The sequence below is a fragment of the Panthera leo genome, chromosome C1 (genome assembly GCF_018350215.1).
Source record: "Panthera leo isolate Ple1 chromosome C1, P.leo_Ple1_pat1.1, whole genome shotgun sequence".
NCBI lineage: Eukaryota > Metazoa > Chordata > Mammalia > Carnivora > Felidae > Panthera > Panthera leo.
The window spans coordinates 71501663-71517603 of record NC_056686.1 but is presented as its reverse complement, the minus strand read 5'-3'; the positions used below and the strand labels follow the sequence as shown (position 1 = coordinate 71517603).

Genomic DNA, 15941 nt, shown 5'->3' with positions numbered 1-15941 from the left:
TCAAGTCATCAGCTGCATTGGCCCCTAACAAGACAGCCTCTCCTTTGAAGCTTTGAAGCCAGGCGTTGACTTCTCTAGCAAAGAAAGTCCTAGCTGACATCTTTTTCCAGTAAGCTATTTCATCTGCACTGAAAATCTGTTGTTTGGTGTAGCCACCTTCATTAATTATCTTAGCTGGATCTTCTGGATAACTTACTGCAGCTTCTACATCAGCACTTGCTGCTTCATCTTGCACTTTTATGTTATGGGAAAGCCTTCTTTCCATAAACCTCATGAACCCACCTCTGCTGGCTTCAGACTTTCCTCCTCCAGCTTTCTCACCTCTCCTAGCCTTCAGGGAATTGAAGAGAGTTGGGGCCTTGCTATGGATTAGGCTTTGGCTTAAGGGAATGTTGTGGCTGGTTTGATCTTCCATCCAAACCACTGAAACTCTCCATATCAACAGTAAGGCTGTTTTGCTTTCCTTTCATTTGTGTTCACTGGAGTAGCACTTTTAATTTCCTTCAAGAACTTTTTCTTTGCATTCACAACTTGGCTAACTGGGTGGTACCACAGGCCTAGCTTTCTGCCTCTCTTGGCTTTAGACATGCCTTCCTCACTAAGCTTAATCATTTCTACCTTTCGATTTAAAGTGAGATGTGTGATTCTGCCTTTCACTTGAACACTTAGAGACCCTTGTAGAGTTATTGATTGGTCTGATTTTAGTATTGTTGTGTCTCAGGGGAATAGGGAGGCCTGAGGAGAAGAAGAGAAATGGGGAAACAGCTGGTCAGTGGAACAGTCAGAACACACAGAACATTTATTAAGTTCACCATCATATATGGTGTGTTTCATGGCTTCCCAAAACAATTACAGTAGTGACATCAAAGATCACTGATGATAGATTACAGTAACAAATATAATAATTATGAAAAATTTTGAAGTATTATAGGAATTACAAAAATGTGACACAGAGACACAAAATGAACAAATGTTCTTGGTAAAACAGCACTGATAGACTTGCTCAATGCAGGGTTGCCACAAGCCTTCAATTTATAAAAAAATGGAATAGAAGTGAAGCAAAATAAACTACCATAAAAAGGGGTATGCCTGTATATCACATTCCCTGAATTCTCTGCCTAGTACCTACTACTACTTAATATTTTTTCTATTTATTATTTATGATCTATCTCTTCATATCCCCACCAGAATATACACAAACATCTTCTCTCTTCACTGATGTGTTTCTAGGACCTATAATAGTGCCAGATGTGTTAAAAATGTTGAATCAATATTATTGAATGACCAGAAAAATGAATGAAATTATTAGAGAAGGTAAAGAGAAGAGTGACAGTTCAGTTAGTGATTATTGTGACAAATAGACCAAGGATGGTTTTCTCACTTGGGGGTCTTTAGAAATAAGATGAATCTGCTTACCCTTGAAATGTTGTAAGAGCTGTCTAGAAGAGGTCACCTCACCTTGCTACTATGCCTTAGCTAGACAAAGTGGATATTTTTAAAGGAAGCATAAGTTTATTATAACATTTCTAGAAATTATGTGTAACTTGCAGAGTTTTTCAGCTACTCATTCACTAAACATATGGAGAGTCTATTGTGGCCAGATCTTTTGTTAGTAGAGTGCCCTGGGAAACATGGCAGCACACAGAAGGCATATGTAACCCAGCCAGGGCCTGCAGTTGGCGTGGGCCCAAGGGTCTCTTGGAAGGCTTCTAAGGCAGCTTAATACCTACAAGGTATTAATTGTGTTCTGGACATACAAAATATTTGTCACGGTTTACCCGTTTGCCTTTATAAATGGCAGCTTGCAACTTCTCTGAATTTACAAAAAATTATGGGCCCTTCAAGCTCTATGTCTGGTGCTTACTTTGAATGGTGTGCACAGCAAATTTTTATGGTTCTTGACTTTTGGGAAAATTCCTTTAAAATTTTTGAACCTTGTCAGTTCCCTAGTTTTTAACATACTAGATTTTGCAAACCTTTTGGCAGCTGACACTTATTTTTATTTGGTATTTGGTGGTAAATCATATTTCTATTTGTTCCCTGCAGATAGAATGTCAGTGGCTCTTAGACATTCAGTACATTATCGTCAACAAGGAAATGGGCCACTTGAATTAGTGCATTATATGTCAGGAGAGTGACAAGACCAGCGGAGCTTCTGCCTTGTTTTTCATTTTAAAAGTTAAATGTTGCTTCCAGGCTTCTTCTGGGAAACTCTCATGTTGGCATCTTTATCAAGGGGCCTCTGTTTTGTGTGTGTGTGTGTGTGTGTGTGTGTGTGTGTGTGTGTGTGTGTGTTTTGAGTTTTGGGTTTTTTTTTTCTTTTAGCATAGTTGACACACATGTTATATTAGTTTCAGGTGTACAACTCAGTCATTTGACAAGTTTATACATTATGCTATGTCCACAAGTATAGTTACCATCTGTCCCATTACGTCCCTGTTAGTGTCATTGACTCTTCCTTTCATTCCCATGACGTACTCATTCTATAACTCAAGGTCTGTATCTCCCTCTTCCTTTCATCCATTTTGCCCCATCCTGCCACCTCCCTTACCTCTGGCAACCGTCGATTTTTTTCTCTGTACTTATAGTTCTGATTCTGCTTTTTGTTTATTCAATTTTTTAGGTTTCGTTTATGAGTGGAATCATACGGTATTCGTCATTTTCAGTCTGACCTATTTCACTTAGCATAATTCTCTCTAGGTCCACCCATGCTGTTTCGAATGGCGCAGTTTCATCCTTTTTTATGGCATGTTTGATTTTGTGTGTGTACACGCACACGTGCATACCACATTTTCCTTATCCATTCATCTATTGATGGATACTTAGGTGGCTTCTATGTCTAGGCTATTGTAAATAATGCTGCAATAAATGTAGATGTGCATATATCTTTTTGAGTTAGTGCTGTGATTTTCCCTGAGTAAATATCCATTAGTGGAATTATTGGATCATATGGTATTTCTATTTTTAATTTTTTGAGGAACCTCTATACTGTTTTCCACAGTGGCTTTACCCTTTTACATTCCCACCAATAGTGCACAGGGTTCCTTTTTCCTCCACATCCTCACCAACACTTGTTTCTTGTCTTCTTGATTTTAGTCATTCTAACAGGTGTGAGGTGATATCTCATTGTGATTTTGACTTGCCTATCTCTGATGATCAGTGATGTTGAGCATTTTTTCATGTGTCTGTTGGCCATCTGTATGTCTTCTTTAGAAAAATACCTATTCAGGTCCTCTGCTCATTTTTAATTTTTTTTTAATTTAAGTTTTTATTTAAATTCCAGTTAGTTAACATACAGTGTAATGTTAGTGTCAAATGTACTATATAGTGATTCAACACTTCCATACATCCTCTGATGCTCCTCACAAGTGCACTCCTAAATCCCCTTCACCTATTTAAACCAACTCCCCTCTGGTAACCATCAGTTTGTTCTCTATAGTTAAGAGTCTGTTTCTTGGTTTGCTTCTCTCTCTCTCTCTCTTGCTCTCTTTTTCCCTTTGTTTATTTGTTTTGTTTCCTAAATTCCACGTACAATTGAAATCATATGGTTTTTGTCTTTCTCTGACTGACTTTGTTTAGCATAATATTCTCTAGCTTCATCCACGTTGCTACAAATGGCAAGATTTCCTTTTTTATGGCTAATATTCCATTGTATATATACCACATCTTCTTTATCCATTCATCAATCGATGGATACTTGAGCTCTCTCCATAGTTTGGCTATTGCTGTGTGTAGCCCTGTATCCCTTTGAGTTAGTATTTTTGTATTCTTTGGGTAAACACCTAGTAGCACCATTGCTGGATCATAGGGTAGTTCTATTTTTAACTTTCTGAAGAACCTCCATATTGTTTTCCAGAGTGGCTGCAATGGTACCCATTTTTTAATAGAATTATTTGGTTCCTTGATGTTGAGTTGTATAAACTCTGTATATATTTTGGATATTGACCCCTTATCAGATATATCATTTGAAAATATCTTTTCCCATTCAGTAGGTTGTCTTTTTGTTTTGTTTGTGGTTTCCTTTGATGTGAAAAAGCTTTTTATTTTAGTGTAGTCCCAATAGTGTGTTTTTGCTTTTGTTTCCCTTGACTTAGAAGACCTATCTAGAAAAATATTGCTATGGCTTATGTCAAAGTTATTACTGTCTGTGTTCTCTTCTAGGATTTATATGGTTTCAGGTCTCATGTTTAGGCCCTTAATACATTTGATTTTATTTTTGTGTATGGTGTTAAAAGTAATCCAGTTTCATTCTTGTATGTGCAGGTTTCCAGTTTCTGGGAGGGGCCTTTGAATATCTATAACTTTCCAGATAACGAGAGCACTCGTTCCCAGTTTTCTTCAGAGATGTTTTGTTTTAAGATTTTGTACCCCCCTCCTTCTTTTATAAATGTTTTTATTTTTATTTTTGAGAGAGAGAGAGCATGCGGAGGGGCAGAGAGAGAGGGAGACACAGAATCTGAAGCAGGCTCCAGGCTCTGAGCTGTCAGCGCAGAGCCCAATGCGGGGTTCAAACTTGTGAGCCACGAGACCATGACCTGGATTGAAGTCAGACGCTCAATTGACTGAGCTACCCAGGAGCCCCATTGTTTTGTTTTGTTTTGTTTTGTTTTGTTTTGTTTTGTTTTGTTTTGTTTTGTTTTGTTTTAAGTAGGCTTCATGCCCAGTGTGGAGCCCAACACAGGGCTTGAACTCATGATCCTGAGATCACAAGTTGGATGCTTAACTAACTGAGCCACCTAGGCGCCCCTTCAGAGCTGTTTTTAATCTTTCCTGTGTACTCTGGCCCTATCAGTTTTCCTTCTGCATTTCTGCCAAACCTTTGCATTCACATGTCCTCCAGATCTGAGCACTGGTTCAGAGATGAGAGTGTCAGAACATCAATTTCCCACTCTGACATATGGAGCTATAACAATTATGCTTAATCTAAAGAATTGAGGCAGTATAATAATTCTTTTTGGCTTTAAAAGTTGTTATTTACAATCTGCTTTCTTCTATAAACAGGATGGTCTTAGTGTCACTAATGGCATTTAGTCAAAATTCTTGTCAGCCACAATAGCAGTTATTATCAGTTAAGATAACACCTTACATAATTGTGTAATTTATTGAATGGCAAGTCAGGTGTATTTCTGGAGAAAGAAAAACCCTCCATTTAACAATTGTTTCTACATCAGAACTTAATGAATTTTAGTAATGTAGCCTATTGTTATGAACTCTTTGGATATTGCTTGTCAGGTTTGTTATATAAGTAAATGAATTGTTTTTAGCTGCAACTAACAGAAACTCAATTCAAATTGATTAAGGAAATGAAGAATCTCATATGCCAAGAATTTCTGTGCTCCAGAGTTGGTTGATTCATCAGCTCAATAATGTCATCAAGGACCAAGGTTCTTTCCATCTTTCTGTCCTGTCATCCTTGATGACAGTTGGGCTCTCAGACTAGCACCAGTTTCACGTACCATATCCAGACAGACAATGTCCAAAGGAAGAAGTGGGATTACGTTTCTTTCTGTACCACCAGGAAACTGTCAACAGACTTCCTCTCAGTGGCCCAAATTAGGTCATGTGTACCAGTCCCTGGCAAGAGGGATGAAACTGCCTTGACTGATTCAGACTAGGAGGGATATGTTATTATTAATATGAGATAATCCATGTAAAATCAGTTAGCACAATGCTTAGCACTTAGAAAGAGCTTAATAAATTTTATATATTATTAATGATGATAAGTCTGTGGCATTAATATTGTAAAAGAGGGCCAGAGTTACGAGTGATTAAGAGGTAGATTCCTCAGCCCTGGGGGTTACTGATTCTATGTTGAGGAGATAGAGAGAGGTGACCAGTACCATCTATGTGTAGTAGGTACACCTGGAAAGGCCATCTACAGTGCAGGGTTGTAGTTTAAGGCTCAGATCTTTAGAGAGAGCACAGACAAGGTCCCTACTCATAGGAAGAGATTGGGATAAGTTACTGCCACAGGACTCCAGGGAAAAGAACCAATGTCACACCTGGGTTTATAGTCTAATGTGGAACAAGGTATAAAGAATGACTTAATGCTGAGCCTCAGAGGATTGGCCTGGAGCTTGTTAGATCCTCCTTTTTTAGATGACAGTTGATCCTGGTAGGGATGAACCCAAAGTTGAAGTTTCCTATCCTCCAATTGGTTAGTATAAGAAAGTATGCAGAGGTTAGCAGCTAAGCAGGTCCTGATATGTGTTTTCTCATAAGAAAGGCATTATTGGCGCTCTACATAGTGTAATTATTATCGTTGTTGGCAGATAATTAGCAGCACCTTGGGTTACTAAGAAACAAAAAAAACAAAAAAACATGAAGTATCATAAGTTAGTGTTGACACTCACACACCTTGTTTTTTAGATACAGCTTTTCCCACTGCAGCAGAATCCTGTTGGCCTCTGAGGGTTTGCATCCTCCTCAGATTTTTTCATCTACTTTTGGGTTTCCCATGTCTTCCCACCGCCCTCCTCCCCATCCATATACTCAGCTTCTTGCTTCTGACTGAATTTGGTTAAAATATAGAATACATTATTCATGAATAACCATCTGGAATGTTTTCAGTAAACTATCTTGGAGGGAAATAAAATTACAGTTAAAGTCACATTTATGAATGCCAAAAACTGTTTTGAGACTCCAACTTCGAAATGTAGAGCTGGAAATGACTTCATTTTTAAGCTGACCTGTACCCCCTCATCTTACAAGTATGGGAACCAAGATGCTAAATATTCTGGTTAATTTTTAGAACTTGTCACTAGAGATAAGCCAATAAGTTTAGAAGTCCATATCATAAGATAAACCAATAAGTTTAGAATTCCAAGAAATCAATGGTAAAAATGCAATGGATATTAATAGTCTTTGGGAGATGTTTCAAGAGATCTTATTCGTGTAACAGTTATCAAAGCTCAAAAAAAGGAAAATGAACTAGGTAGTTATAAAACTTTCACACATGTTGACCACGAATATCATGAGTTCCCAGAATAATCAAAGGATTAATGACATTTACTTGACTCTTCCTGATAACTTCTGAAGATTTTAATGCAGTAAATAATTTCCAGTTCTGTTGACCATATTCTTAGTATAGTAAGGCCTTAATTAATTTTTCATAAGTTAAAGTGAGCTGTTTGTGATCTGAGAATTATCCAGAAACCTGTTTGGTTTCTAAGGAAGAAAGATGACCCACCAGCAGGAAAGATAACCATTATAAACATTTTTATTTCTTAGCTTAAACGTTACTTCCTCAAAGTGACCTTTCTTGACCCCTGAATCATGTACCCTTCTTATTTCTCAAAGCACACTATTGTTTTCCTCCATAACCCTTATCATAATGTGTAAACTATATGTTGATTTGGGTGAATCTTTAATATCTGTTACCCTAAGGGCACTATATAGCAGGAGTCATGTCTATTTTTTGATGACCACTCATTACTGTCTATTGTGGTATCTAGCTCAGAGCAGATACTCAATATTTACTGAATGAATGAAACTGAGAATAAGATTGGGATGGCTCAAGGCACATTTTTGTTCTGCATTACTAGGTATATAGTAGAAGGGTACATACTTCTGTCATTTTCATTTCTATGAGCATGTATTAGATTTGTAACTTTAAAAAAAAAGTATTGCAACTTGATTTCTATATTTTAAAATCTAACTGTACAACATTTTAGTAAACATTGGATTAAGGAAGTTGGTGGATCTAAAACTTTAAACTCAGTTAAAACATTTTCTTTTTCTCGGGAATTTCTTAGGAACATCTTAAGAACTTTTGCATCTTATTCTGAATAAACAACTTAGACATAAGTTCAACATTTTGCTTGTGACCAAAGGCCTTTATAGATAAATTTTTAAAGTAAAATGTTTAAATTAGGAACTTTCTGTATTAGTTTTCCATTGCTGTGTGACAGCCTACCATAAATATAACACTTAAAAGAACACCCACTGGGGTGCCTGGGTGGTTCAGTTGGTTAATCATCTGACTCTAGATTTCGGCTCAGGTCATAATTTCATGGTTTGTGAGTTCGAGCCCCACATCAGGCTCTGTGCTGATGGCATGGGGCCTGCTTGAGATTCTCTGTCTCCCTCTCTCTCTCTCTCTCTGCCCCTCCCCCACTCTCACTCTCTCGAAATAAACAAACATTTAAAAAAAATAAAAGCATACCCACTTATTATCTCTCAGATTTTGCAGATTGGAAGTCTGGGTGTGGCATACCTGGTTGTGGTTGTTGGCTGGGCTCTGTTCTCACCTGGAGCTTAGGTCTTCTTCCAAGCTCATTCAGGTTGTAGTCAGAATTCATTTCCTGTGGTTGTAGGATCAAGGTCCCTGTTTTTTTGCTGGCTGTTGACTACGGGTTTCTCTTAACTCCTAGAGACAGCTCTGCGGGCATACCTCTAAAGGCAGTTCCCAACATGGCTGTTTGCTTTTTTTTCCAGACTAGTAGGACATCTCTCTGACTTCTTCCATCTCTGATCTCTAAACCCCCGTTTAAGGGCTCATCATATTAGGTCAGGCTTACCCAAGATAGTCTCCCTTTTAATGAACTCAAATCAATGGATTAGAGACACAGTTGCATCTGCAAAATAACTTCACCTGTGCTATAAAAATGTGCCTAATCATACGAGTGATATCTCCTCACATTTATAGGTTCTTTTAACACCCAAAGGGAGAGATTTGCACATGGTATATACATCAGGCAGTGGCAGTCTTGGGTATTGTAGAATTCTTCCTCCATAGTTCCCAATGTGGTAAATTCTCAGAATCTTTCCCAGTTGATTGAATTGGTTTGAAATGTGTGTGGTGACTTGGTTTGGAGTGTATCTTCATGTCTCTGTGCTTTTGTAATCTCATTGTAATTAAAATGCTTTTGTTGACTGTCTGAAGATTTCTCTACAAATAACTCCTTCTCACGATCTGATCTAGGAATTGGAAAGATGAAGTAGTGGTTCTCAAAATTCATTAGTTTATATATATGCTTAGGAAAACAAAATTTAGGATAGGATCTTTAGAAACCAAACCTAAGTTCACTTTGCTGCGATTTGTAGCCTGTCCCTCCTACCCCCGTTCCTCCAGCATATCTGAGTTCCCATTTTTGTTCATACAAATAAAGTGAACATAATCTGGGTTTTTTTTTAATGTTTAGTTATTTATTTAGAGAGAGAAAGAGAGCAGGAGAGAGGCAGAGGGAGAGAGACAGAGAGACAGAGAATCCCAAACAGGCTCCACAATGCGGGGCTCAAACCTGTGAACTGTGAGATCATGACCTGAGCTGAAACCAAGAGTTGGACGCTTAACGGACTGAGCCACCCAGACACCCTGAACATAATCTGTTTTTAAGAGTACTAGAAATGCTTACAATCTCTTCTAATATTTATTTTTGTCTGACTGCATAGTAGATATATAAATTATCTTGTTAGTGACAAGTTGTATAGGAGAGAAGAACACAAATTGCAGAGTAAAGTTCTCTAAGTTCATATCTCAGCTCTGCTACTGTAAGACCTTGGTCAAGTCACCTACCGTGCTTCTGCTTCCTTGTCTCTAAAACAGATAATTCTTGTACGACTTTTATTGGGTTATGAGGGTTAGATTATTAAAGATGAATTCTTAAGACAGTGTCTGTCTGATACAGGAAGACTATACAAATGTTTGCTTTTATCATTGCTAAGTAAATTCCTCCTAAGAGTTTTGTCCTAAAATTATAGCAGAGGATTCCAATATGTTCTTATTTAGGAATTTTTCAGACTCAGTCATTTAGTATGTTATGCCTCTCTCTGATCTTTTTTTTTTTTTTTTTTTTTTCTTTTTGGTAGTTCTGGTTAGTTTTAGTAATTTAATTAGCACACATGGGAAAGTTAAGGAATAAACCACTGAACAAACCTCAGGCATCCCAAAGTTGAAGGGTGGTAATTAATATGCAGGCTGTCATTGGTGAACATTCCTGATGTGGTTTATACATTCTGTTCATATTACTTAGTGTTTTAATTGTACTGCACCTTAGCATCCTAAGACCCTCGTATACAGAAATGTCACCCATCTCTGAAATGAAGAGGTCATGGAATCTGGATCCTCTTAAATAGGATCTTGTAATACCAAGTAGACTTGAGTGTACAAAGTTGGAAAACAGAAGGCATGAGCTTCATTTCTGATGTGGGCTGTGCTTTGTTTGGAGGCTTCGGGAAAATCATAATCACACAGTGCAGTGAATAGGAACACAAACAGGAGCATGGGCTCAGAAAGCTTGACTCAGCAAGTCAGTCAACTTCCTTTAGCCTTAGTTTACTCATATGTAAAATGGGTATACTGATGCCTGCCCTTACTTCCTTTTCAAGTTATTGTGAGCATCACAACAAATATTTCATTTTATTATCACTATATATTCATAAGGTATATCTGCTCTGCTGGCTTGTTAACTTCCCAGGAACAGGGACTATGGTTTGGTGTTTAAATATTTGTAGCCAGGTTAAAAAAAAAAAAAGTTGGCATCTACTAAAAGTTTGCTGAACTGAAATGTTGACTAACTGAGAAAAGATATATAAAAGTATGATAGAGACTTGAAGTATTGTTATAAAATCAGCCAAATGTACACTAGTCCAAGTGGCCACAGGAACAAAGATGTGCTGATTGACAAAGAACATTAAAGTGGCATAAACAAATGGAATGTGACCTTTTGAGTGTGACCAGGGACAACACAGTGTAACTTTGATGTATCAACAAGTTTCAAGCCAGCTGTGCCTTGGCATGATAGAGGCATCACATCAGCTTCTTGAGTGGCTTCCTCAGCATTATCTATGACTACCAACAAAGCTATGTTGCTGCTATTCAGCTCTTAAGAGCTAGATAAGAGTGTGAATAGGATGACAGTGTAATTTTAAAGCTCTTATAATACGATGAGTACTTGGAACATTGAAATGGGCACTGAAAATCTAGTGGTGATAGCACAGCTCCTAGCACATGGCAGATCTGGGGGGAACAGAGTTATGTTGGCCACAGACAAGCCAATGCCAGTGTCCTCATTCGTGGTTATAACATCTGGCACGCCACTGAGCAGAGCAGCTAAAGGAAAGCAGCTTGGCAGACACGTCCGTGCAGACTCTTAATGGGACTGCAGCACAAAACTGCTCATCAGGCCTTGTGAGCACATTCACCACATCCAAATGGAAGATATGAAACATCAGAGTGGTCATTGTTGAAAATAGGCAACAAAAGCAACTTTGGACAGGGCCAACTTGAAAATATTGGCATCTACGTAAAGAATACTGAACTAATGACAGTGCTCTTACAAGCTATTGGGAGTATAAATTCCCAATAAAATGTGTAAGGTTTTATAATTATTTTAGTATTTTGTATTTGGGGGAAATTTTGCAAGAAGAGTTGGGATCAAATGGTATATTTGTATCTTTTATTTCTTTTTGAAAGGTAGCCAGAATCCAAACCAAGCACTGAGTTAATTTAGGGCAAAACAATAACATCAGCAGCTACTGGTTTTGACCACAGTGTGCCAGGCAGTATATATTAGCTTATTTGTTACATAATTCCTGTTAGAGTGGAAGCACTATCCAATTTGCAGATTAGAAAACTGAGGCTCAGGAAGTATAATTCGTCCCAAGTTGCATACCTAATAAGTGGTAGAGCCTGAGTTCAAATCCCCAGTTCTTTCCATTCACCATGAGAACCCAAAAGGAGTAAGAAGAGAAGACAGGAAGATGATGTAAACATGAAGGACACATGAGGGAACAGAAATGAGGGCCATGAAAGAAGGTAAGAGAGTAGAACACAAAGGGTAAGAAAAGGGACCAGGCATTGAGAAAGAGTGGGAGTTCTTTCGATTGAGTCCTTTAGAGTGGTCATGTCTTCAGGAACTGTCATCATTCTGTATCATCTTGGCTGATGCCCCTTTGAGTCCTGTGGGACAGCTTAGCAGACAGGTCCACTTACCGCCTTATCTAGTACATCCAGCGGGGTGGTTTTAAAGCAGAGATTAGACAAGAAAGCTACCACATAGCCTGACAGCTTCCAGGAGCTGGAAAGAAATTAAACTGGAATGATTCAAATTTAAATGTGTTTTCAGTGTATGTGCTCTAACTTTACATTGGCTTTGCAGAAAACACGTGTCATTTTAATTCACTGGAAAGCAGGTGGAATCTGTCATGGGGTGAAACATAAGAAATCTGTCCAAATGTAAGAAAAAGCAACAGCTTCCTTTTGTGCGTCAGTTTCATAGTACAAGTATGTGTCACTCGGTCCACATAAGCTGATATTCACCAAAATAATAAAAGTCGCATCTAATAGTCATTGAGCAATTATAGTGTGCCCAGCGCGTTACATGTATTTAATCATCAGGAGGAGCCTAGGGGATTGGTACTATTATGACCACCACCCATTTTAAAGATGAGAAAACTGAGGCTCAAAAATTAAACAAGTTATCACTGGCTAATAAGTAGCTGAGCTGGGATTTGAATTGCAGGCCCTTGATCATAACACTACACTATGAAGTGCCTGTGACTTGTGTCACCCCATGATGACATGAGTACTCCAAAAAGAGAGAGAGAGAAGGAAAGGGAGGCAGAGAGGGCACTAAGAAAAGGAGAAGATAATGACCTCAAAACTAGTACCAGCTTTGAGGAAGACATGTGGGTTGGATGGTTGGAAGTCGTAGAGGTGATCTGAACCTCTCTGTGGTCAGAGAAGGAATCTATAGCAAAGCAAAGGGTAGGAGGAGCCAAAAGGGGGCAAGAAGAAATGGGAGTACAAAGTAAAAGAATGAAACCAAGTACACGCAGAGTGTAAAGGGGAGGAAGAAAGTTCGTGTAAATCTTTGGAGTATGAAAATAATGTAGTTAGATTTTAAAGTTGTTTCTCTGATTTACCCTTTTATTTCCAATTTCATGGGTGAAAATGACCTATTCAGCTCAACCTTTAGAATTAATACTGTTTGTCTGACAGTTTCTCTCCACCCTGAGTAACACTAAGTTCCACCCTGCAAGGTTAGCATCTCAGTAAAAGGTGGGTGTGCTGTTTAGTTGTTGGGTTTTTTTTTTTCCTCTTGAAAGTTAATTAAGTCAACATTAACCATGGCTATGTAACCACAGAATGGGCAGTTTCTTTGAAGGCTCATGGTTTGGATCTTTTCCTGCAAAACTTCCCACTTCTATAGCTATATTTAGTGTGCTAACTGCCTGAATGACTGGCTTGCTATGGGTCCCTGTGTCACGGCAATACTGGGCCTTGTTTGCCTCCAAGTTTGCTTTGTGGAACCATGATGCCAAGAGTTTGCAGTTCTCAGTCGACAGCCTCTGGGTTCAGCCTCTCTTGTTTCTTCTCCAGAAATTTCGCTGGAGTTAGCATTGCCGATTTGATGCTATTTGGTTCTATGATTCTCAGAACCATTTACTTAATATTTAATAAATTTTTAAACTTGTCCATACCCTTAACTCTGAAAGTAATATGGTATCATCAATGTTTGTATCCTGACGACTTTGTTTATATAGATGTGACTGAATATTTAAGGAGAAAAAAATAAAGTACTGGCCTTGCGCAAAAGCCAGTTTTCTCATGTTGGTGCAGCTGTTTTAACTTTTAAGAAACCACAAGCATTTTATCCTCTAAAACTTTAATTTGAAAGACACAGGACTTTTAAAGAAATACAGTGTTTCTGAAACTGGTGTATATTAGCCTCCCTACTTCTGTTCTCTTTAAACTTTTAAGAATTGAATAAAGTTCCTGAGTTGATATTACATATACATTTTTCAGAAAAATACATGTAATTGCTGTATTCCTAGTAATCTTTGAAATGTTAAGTTATAGTAGAAGCAGTAGCATCATAAGAGAGACAAAATGTAACAATAGCTGCTTCATTCTCTTGACCTCTCTTCAAGCTCAGAGAATTTTCCATAGACCCAGAGACAGATGCCAAAAGGAAACAGTTGTGTGTTTTCTTGGGTTCACTGTAGCCCAGCAAGCCCTGGTAATTGTTATTTGGCTTCTTTTTTTATGCTACAGCAATGATTCTCCTTCCTGTTACATAGAAAAACCTATTCTCCTGTTAAAAGAGAACACTAGATGTGTTTATTACAACATTAAGACCGTTTGTCCATGGAAATAATTTTTTATTGTTCTGAGTCACTCTGGTTTGTGGAATTTTTACATGAGTTCCAGCACAGGGATGAGATGATATATTTATTTTAATTTGTATCCTCTTTTTTTCTTGACTGCATGAATGTCAGGCTTGTTGTCCGAATATCCCCATATTTTTATTACTTTAGAAGTTACACTGCTGTAGTTGTGTCTCCTAAATTCTTCATTGACAATTCACTCTGTGTCCTGGGCATGCTGAATTTTGGCAGGACTACCTGCTTCTCTCAGTGTCATGGGATCTCTTGTTTTTCCATTAGCCCCATTCATGTTGTCTCGACATATGTCTTTACCATGTCAAAGGTTATACAGACCTTCAGAAATACTTGAATTGTTTTGTTGAGGGGTGGCTGGGTGACTCAGCTGGTTAAGCATCTGACTCTTGATTTCAGCTCAAGTCATTATCTCACGGTTCATGGGTTCAAGCCCCAGGTCCGGCTCTGTGCTGACAGCAGGGAGCCTGCTTGGGATTCTCTGTCTCCCTCTCTCTCTGCCCCTCCCCCACTCATTCTCTCTCTCTCTCTCTCTCTCTCTCTCTCTCTCTCTCTCTCAAAGAAGTAAACATTTTCTAAAAATTGTTGAGCAGCTGGAAAGACTTGAATTAAACTGTGAACTTCAAAGGGCATTTGTTATGCCTTAATTTTTTTTTTCTTGCATTAAAATAAACCTCACTTAGAAGTATTCCCTAACTCAGCTCAGAATATCTCTGCTTTAAACTATACCCTGGAATCATAGAAAGCCCCTAAAATTCATTTTCAACTATTCTTTGGTTTGATTGCAATTATTGTATGTGTTAATCACCTCTAGGAACATTGGTTAAATTTAACTAACAGTTCAGATTTACAGAGTAGTCTTAGATGTTCTGACATTTTAGAAAATATTTGAATAGAAAATAATGACTATCCTGTGGGCTGAGATTTCAAGTTACTGGTTATTGTCATTATTATTTCTTCCATATATTACTCTGTGTGTATGCAATTCTGACTGACTTACTAACTGACTAACTGACTGACTTAAGATTTAAAATTAAATCTTGTACTTTCTGGCAAGAATTTGAGGATTGGGTGTTGCCTTCTACCTTTTTTGACTCATATGTCCTAACTAGTCGGCCTCCAAAAGAAAAAGGGGCTATAATACTGACGTGAGCATAGACTAGACAGAGACAAACTGGACAATTTCTAATAGATAATTTCTTCTCTTACAATAATTTCTCTTACAATAGATAATTTCTTCTCTTTGGTCACGGCTGGTCCAAACTATACTACCTATATTCATATATTCGCAAGGGTTTATGTGTGTGTGTGTGTGCACACGGGAGCATGATTCAGCATTCATAAGTTTTAGGTGATTTGTTTTCTTGTCAGAAAATGGTAGAATATTAATCTGAATCACTTTATTTTCAACAGGTTGACATGATGAAAGAAGCATTAGAAAAACTTCAGCTCAATCTAGTAGAGATGAAAGATGAAAACGCAACCTTAGATGGTGGAGATGTCTTATTCACAGGTATCCTAGTCCTTACTTTCTCCTATCCAAAACTATTTCTGATACCTGGCTTGTATTCACTTGTTTAACTATAGGTTTTTTTAAATTACCAAAGTAAAAATGCCAAATGCAGAGAAGCTGGAAAATACAGGAAAGCACAAAAGAGAAAAAAAAACAAAAATGACCTTTCATCCAACATTTGGGTGTATGTCCTTTTAGGACCTTTATATGCATGTAGTATTTGCCTATTTTTTACAAAAATGTTATCAGGGTGTACCTATCACTTCATAGGTTGCATCTACTACATTCTACAGGGTGCATTGTT

The 15941-nt window shown here is 37.9% G+C and overlaps 1 protein-coding gene across 2 annotated transcripts in view; it reads left to right on the top strand.

Moving 5' to 3' along the window:
* The window catches only part of DDAH1 (dimethylarginine dimethylaminohydrolase 1), a 135997-nt gene that overhangs the window by 80825 nt on the left and 39231 nt on the right, over positions 1-15941 (top strand). For both annotated transcript variants that reach the window (XM_042952598.1, XM_042952599.1), the window contains exon 2: positions 15538-15637. In XM_042952598.1, coding sequence (XP_042808532.1) covers positions 15538-15637 — 100 coding nt within the window. The remainder of the gene's footprint in view (positions 1-15537; positions 15638-15941) is intronic.